This window comes from Pseudorca crassidens, chromosome 2, assembly GCF_039906515.1.
Source record: "Pseudorca crassidens isolate mPseCra1 chromosome 2, mPseCra1.hap1, whole genome shotgun sequence".
Taxonomy (NCBI): Eukaryota; Metazoa; Chordata; class Mammalia; order Artiodactyla; family Delphinidae; genus Pseudorca; species Pseudorca crassidens.
The window spans coordinates 20,406,392-20,413,111 of NC_090297.1; the positions used below are offsets into that span (position 1 = coordinate 20,406,392).

Here is a 6,720-nt window from a genome sequence, read left to right on the forward strand (position 1 = left end):
TGAAGTTGATTCTACTGGCCTACAATCATCAGGGTGAGGGTGTCTCTCTCCACCCGACTTCCCCATGGTGGTCATAGGTCCACACTACATTCCTCTTTGTTTAAATCTCTTTGTGACTAGAGCACAGGAGTGTGAAGCTAGTTAGCCAGGATAGGGAGTCTGGGTTATTTTTCTGTAGGTAGAGCTAACTTGTCTTCACTCTGTTCTCACTATTGACTGGCTGTAGCCAGTTGGGCTAAGAGCCAGACCACAGATCCTAGTACAGCCTCTTGCCCTCTGACCTCACTATCAGCATGTGCTTACAGCCTTCCTTGATCACTTTGCCTTTCAGATTGTGGAGAAGCAACAGCAGAAGATTGATCAGTTGCGTTCACAAGTACAGGTGAGCTGGAGTCCTCGGGACATGGTGGGCAGGACTTAATGATGGAATTTCTAGAATTCAACCAACACTATTCTCTGCCATGCAATTTACTCGGTGTTAGGAGCACAAGAATGAGACCCAGTCAGTGCTTTTAGCCTACATTCTTGTTGGGAAGGGGTTTTAGCACAGTACTGTTAGAGCATCCATATTATCCTGGGGGAGCGTAGAAGAGTCAGTGGAAGTAGAGAGGTCAAGGAAGGGTTTCTGGAGATCATGAGCCTTCTTTTTTTTTAAAATTAATTAATTAATTTTTGGTTGCATTGGGTCTTCGTTGCTGCACATGGGCTTTCTCTACTTGGGGTGAGCGGGGGCTACTCTTCATTGCAGTGTGCAGGCTTCTCATTGCAGTGACTTCTCTTGTTGCGGAGCACAGGCTCTAGGCACGCGGGCTTCAGTAGTTGCAGCACACGGGCTTAGTAATTGTGGTATGTGGGCACAGTCGTTGTGGCTCGTGGGCTCTGGAGCGCAGGCTCAGTAGTTGTGGCGCACGGACTTAGTTGCTCAGCGGCATGTGGGATCTTCCCGGCCCAGGGCTTGAACCCATGTCCCCTGCATTGGCAGGTGGATTCTTAACCACTGCGCCACCAGGGAAGCACTCATGAGCCTTCTTGAAGGAGGAGGAAGGGTTAGCCAGTCGATGAGGAGGCACAGGATAGGATGGTATTTCCTGATAGAAGGAACAGCATGGGTAGGAACATGAAGGCATGAAACAGCAGGGTTTGCACATGGAGCTGCAAGCAGTTTGATATTGTTGAAGTAAGGTGGTAAATGGAGAACTGGGCTATGGGAGGGCTGGGACTGTTCAACCAAGTTAGCTTTTATTCTTTAGGTAGGTGATGGGAATCTACTCTAGTATTTAATTGGGGCGTGATGTGGTCAGGTTTGCAACTCAGGCTTGAGTGTGGAAGAATATTGGCACTTGGAGAGTTACAAGGCTGGAGGCCAGTGGACTGTAGCAGAAATCCTAGTGAGAGATGATGAAGGATGATGCATAAGGCAGCATTGCAAGAAGGAGTTGTGAGGGGACAAATTTAAATGAATTTTAGGAGGTAAAATTGAGAGGAATCAGTGACTGATAGAATGTAGGAGGTTGAAGAATAAGGAAAAAGACAACTCCTGGTTTCTATTTTAGGCCAGGGTAGGAGTGTCCTTAATTGGGTTCTCCAAGAAATCCTAGGTACAGATTCTCTTTGGACTCTAATAGAGGTTTTCACACCAAACAGGAGAGATGCACGTCCACTGAGGAAGAACTGAAAGCTGCAGTCCTACCCTTGTCATTATGTGGGTCTATTTAGTTCACATATTTCAAGTCCTGTAAGGAGATAGTCAAGCCTAGTGAGTGTTTACATCCATTTATTATTATTATTATGACGATTAGCTGCGCTGCTCGGCTTGCGGGATCTTAGTTCCCCGATCAGGGATTGAACCCAGGCCCTCGGCAGGGAAAGTGAAGAGTCCTAACCACTGGACTGCCGGGGAATTCCCTACATCCATTTAAAATCCCAGGATTTTAGTAGTTTTTAGTGGATCTCAAAGTATGTTTCTTGGAACTCTGAGGTTCCACAGCATTTAAAATAGTATATTTACCCATGATGAGACTTTGGTGGAATTAGGTGGATTCAAAATGGTCACCTTGGGTGTTTCATAGTGGTGAGACGTTTTCCTTGGCTGCTAAATTTTTTATTAATACAAAATGGAAAAGTTAAGAAATATTATTTATACTTTATTTGTTCAAGTCAGTTTCAAAACTGGGGGGAAATTGGAATGAACCAGAATGAGAGGCAGAAGATAACAGATATAAATACCTCCCTCTCTTGACCCTGACTACCCCTACACATAAACGCACGCACGCACGCATTATAACTAGATTAGGTGCCCGAGAGAGTGCTCTCTCTACCCCTTCTCATCTCTGTCAAAAACATTTAATATACAGTATTGTCAAGGGCATTTGGCTGTGAGCTCCTCAAAGACAGGGATTGTTTGGTATTCTTTTTAGTATCCCCAGTGCCTGTCAACAGTAATTGCTCGATAAATAATTGAACTCAACTCAATGGACGTTCCTTGCCCTCAAGAAAGTTATGGTCTAGTGGAGGGAGGAATCATGTGCACAGCCAACAAATGTACTCATGAGCCATGATGGAGGTATGAGTAGCAGGGCAATATTAGGATTAATTGGAGCTAATTTGCAGATTAAGGAAGGTTCTGGCAGAGCAGAGGGGCATTCTGGGCAAAGGGGAAAGAGGAGTGAGCAACAGTATTGGAACTGTAACCTTTGGGGATGAAGGCCAGTTAGTCGTTCAGTGTGACTGGAGTAGAGGCTGTGTGGAGGGTAGAAAGAGATAAGGATAGAAAAGTAAGTAAGGGCCAGACTGGCCTAGAATGCCCTGCTGAGGAGCTGGCCTCTATTGCTACATGGTCAAGGGCTAGAGAAGGGTTTTGATGCGAAGTCACAGACCAGGGCTGTTGTAAAATAATCTCTTAGCAGCAGTGTGTGGGCAGGGTGGAGCTTTACTATGTATATAGTCCAGACCAGAGGCGATATGGTCTGAAGTAGACTTGTTACCCCTGATGTGTTCTCCCACCCTCCTTGCCATGGGATGCAGAGCCTAGAGCAGGAAGTGGCTCAAGAAGAAGGAACAAGCCAGGCCCTGAAAGAGGAGGCCCAAAGGAGGGAGACAGCCCTGCAGCAGCTGCGCACAGCCGTGAAAGAGGTGAGCAGCAACAGCTAGGCCTCTTGGTACTGTCTTTACAAACCTGATTTCTCTGTATCCTCCCGATCCCTTCTCCCACAGGAGCCCCCACGTTTGGGAGGTCCCTGCTAAGCTTTTTTGGCAGAGGAGTAAGAAGGGACATTGCATCATCCTTTATATTAGAGGTCCTAAGCCTTTGAGTGGCCATAATTACCCAGGAATGCTTTTTGGATATGGACGATCACTCTCTCTTATTTTGTATTCCCACAGCCACAGGTTTGTGGGGTTGGGGATGAAGGGTTCAAGAAGATTGAAGGTTTGGTGATCCTCATGGAGTAAACAGAGTTGTCGGCAGGGGGCGGCCAAGGTCACTGCCCAAGTGCTGAGGAAGGAGTCTCCCAGAACTAGGATTGTCACATGGCCCAGTGTGGGTGAAGGGTGGGGACTGGAGGAGAAAGTCTATTCAGTGTCTTTAAAACAGAATAGAGGTAGGAAGGGAAGGAGTGTGCATTAAGCTGTTCTGGGAAAGGGAGGGAAAGAGACACAGATAGACGTGAATAGCTGATCTCTGTAGTGAAGCCTGACTCCACTGAGGTGAAGGATTGAAAAGGCAGGACACGTTTCAGCACTATGTCCTCCAGGTCCCCAGCTGCTTCAGCCCTGCCTCGTCCCAACCCACCCAGTGGCCACTAGCTGTCTTGTTGTCTTTCTTGCCTGCTTTATTCCTCTGACACACTCTGATCCGGCTGGCTGGTGGCCACTTTTGTCAGGGTGGCAGGGAGAGATTGAAACCAGTGTCTCCTCAGATTTCACAGTTCACGTTAAACCTTCTCTGATAGCCTGGCTAACAGAGTTGGCTGAGGGACTGGCTTCAGATAGAGTTCCGAGGGGCGGGAGTATCTTCTCTGGTTCCTGAACAGAAACCTGGAGGCTGCTGACTCAGTCTGCTGGGGTGCAGTTTCCCCTCCAATGCTGCAGCCCTGTGGGCCCAACCTACCTGCAGGAGAAACTAGGCCTGATATTGAGGGGGAAGAGGGGAGTGCAAGGAGGGGGGACATCGCCTTTGACTCATAGCTTCCCCTCCACGCACATATATACATATATCCACACTCATGCACAGATACTCTGCTTTTCCCTGGGCCTGGGTTAATGTGCTCGCCTCTCTGTCTGCTCAGCTTTCAGTACAGAACCAGGACCTCATTGAGAAGAATCTGACGCTCCAAGAACACCTGCGCCAGGCCCAATCAGGGTCCCCATCTTCATCAGACACGGCCCAGCTGGCATTTGAGCTGCATCAGGAGTTGGCCCGTTGCCTTCAAGATCTGCAGGCTGTCTGTAGCATTGTGACCCAGAGGGCCCAGGGGCATGACCCCAGTCTCTCCCTGCTCCTGGGCATTCACTGTGAGTCCTCAGGCCAGTCTGGGACCCAGGAGAGAGTGGCTTTCATTCTCCTCTCACCCCTATCTACCTTTCCCATCATTACTGGTAATGTGTGAACTGGGCTCCGTAGACCTGGTCACCACCCTCTGGGAGTTGATGTGTTTTGCAAAGTAGACGTTCAGTAAATCTGTTTTGGAAACAGGCATCCTTATGGGGTACCTGGGTGAAGGACAAACACAAACGTGGCCCTTAGGCAGCAAGATTTCAGCCCATTATTCCTAGGTGCTTTTTAAAAAGTGCCATGTTCCAAGACCACAGGCCTTATGGCACTGCATATCCATACTGCGCTTTCCACAGGAAAGTGTCTCCTGAGTGATTTACTAATAATCTCTCGAAATGCTCTCCTCCCCAGCTACACAGCACGCAGGGACTCAGCTAGATTTTCAGAAGCCGGATGTGATCAGGAGGAAACTAGAAGAGGTTCAACAGCTACGCCGTGACATCGAGGACTTAAGGACCACCATGTCAGACAGATACGCCCAGGACATGGGAGAAAACTGTGTCACACAGTGAGGAATGCTGGGGGTGGGACAGGCTGTATTCCCCAAGGGAGAATCTGGTCTGCTGAGAGCCCGGTCCAGCAGGTCCTGCCCTGACAATCTCTTGCCTCCTGTCTGCTGCTATTCCCAGAGAGAAGGGATGGAGGGGAGGTATGCGCTGCATCTGGGGCCAAGGGCTGATTAGAGAATTTTGTTTGCCCTGCCCCACTCTGGCTTTGCCTTGTTGGATTGCATTTGTCCTGTCATCCTGATTCACCCTTTGAGGGTGAGTTAATAATTAACTTTTGCAGGTAGACTGGGAAGTCCTCACAGACTGTTCCCAGTTGCTGGCTGACGTCAAAGGCAAGCAGGCCGCTTACCTCCTTTCTCCCTCCTTTGGGATGGCTCCACATTCATTCCCACTCCATACCTTGGTCGTGCTGATGCCCAGAGTTCCTTAGAGGGGCCAGGAAAGGCTGAGTACCAGTAACAATGGCCATTTGAGAATTCTCAGGCCCCATGTGCCAGCCTTCCTGGGACCTGAGCTGGCTCTGGGTTTTCCTAGGCCCAGTCCCACTGCTTCTTCCTCAGGGCTCTTGTTCTCATAGATGCCTCAGGGTGATCTATTCCTTAGCAAAGTACTAACTAGAATTGGGAGCCCAGGGATTATAACCAGGGCTTCTTCATCTGTGCTACCATGCCCGTTTACAGGAGACCCCACTCTAGTTGCCCTGTGCCCTTGGGGCCCTGGTCGTGTGGTTAGCACAGCCCTTTCTCCTTTGTTCTCAGGCTGGCCAGGTAGCCCCCTTGAGTGCAAACTCACTCCTCTATGGTTCTGGGTTTGGGCAGGATTTTCCCCCAGGATACCGCAGGGCAACTATCAAGCTGCTCACCCCCTTCCCCCCGGGGCTGGGGCCAGTGCCTGGCCTTCTGATTTGTGCCTCTCTTGTGTTTGGGATTGGGGGTCCTTTCCCTTTCCTGCTCTGGGCTCCTTGAGAGTTCAGAGTACCCAGTACAGGTCAGCTTTAAGGTACAACTTTCAGTGTTTTTCGTTGTTTCTCCGGGGCCTTTGGACCCTCTGCTTTCTGGTTTCTCTTGCCTCCTCATTGAGGGAGCATCTGGTAGTTGTTTGTATCTGGTTGTTGGGCCAGCCCCGGGCCTCCTCTAGATCTGGAGCCAGGCCAAGCCAGGCTGTGTGTGGGGAAGGGGGAGCACTGAGTAGTTCAGGAGTCCAGAGCCAGCCATTGGGAGATTCTTGCTAAGCTTCGGGCTGGCAGGGCAGCATCCTGGACCTCACTCCTGGCCTGAATGAGACTCCTTCATAAGTGTTTTTACAAGTTTGTGTTTTATTTATGGAGTGACTTATCCCTTCCATTCAGAGCAGCCCCACCCAGCCATCCCCTCAGCCTCTGGGCTCCTGCCTCCTAAAGGCAGAGCTGCCTGGTTGGTCTCCACCCTGTATTGGCAGCCCAGCCACCATGCTCACGGGTATTTTTCCTCATAAAGTTTATAAGCAGTTATTTATATGAATCCTTGTTATGTCAACTGGTTTGTATTGCCTATTTTGATTACAAAATAAAAATTTAACAGACTCCTCGGTTTCCCATTGCTTTCCATCACCATCAGCTCGTACTCCACCCCTCACTTTGGCTTGTTGGAGCCAAAGCCTGGGTGTTTAGCCAAGTTCTCC

General features: G+C 49.4%; 1 protein-coding gene across 5 annotated transcripts in view; it reads left to right on the forward strand.

The window, feature by feature from the left end:
* CEP85 (centrosomal protein 85) overlaps window positions 1-6,622 on the forward strand; it is a 32,836-nt gene extending 26,214 nt beyond the window's left edge. For 4 of the 5 annotated variants that reach the window (XM_067724918.1, XM_067724921.1, XM_067724919.1 and 1 more), the window contains 4 exons: window positions 332-382; window positions 3,025-3,132; window positions 4,287-4,512; window positions 4,904-6,622. In XM_067724918.1, the coding sequence (XP_067581019.1) occupies window positions 332-382; window positions 3,025-3,132; window positions 4,287-4,512; window positions 4,904-5,064 (546 nt within the window). In that variant the 3' untranslated portion in view covers window positions 5,065-6,622. The remainder of the gene's footprint in view (window positions 1-331; window positions 383-3,024; window positions 3,133-4,286; window positions 4,513-4,903) is intronic. The other variant, XM_067724920.1, reaches the window with a different exon arrangement.
* Window positions 6,623-6,720: the final 98 nt, after the last annotated feature.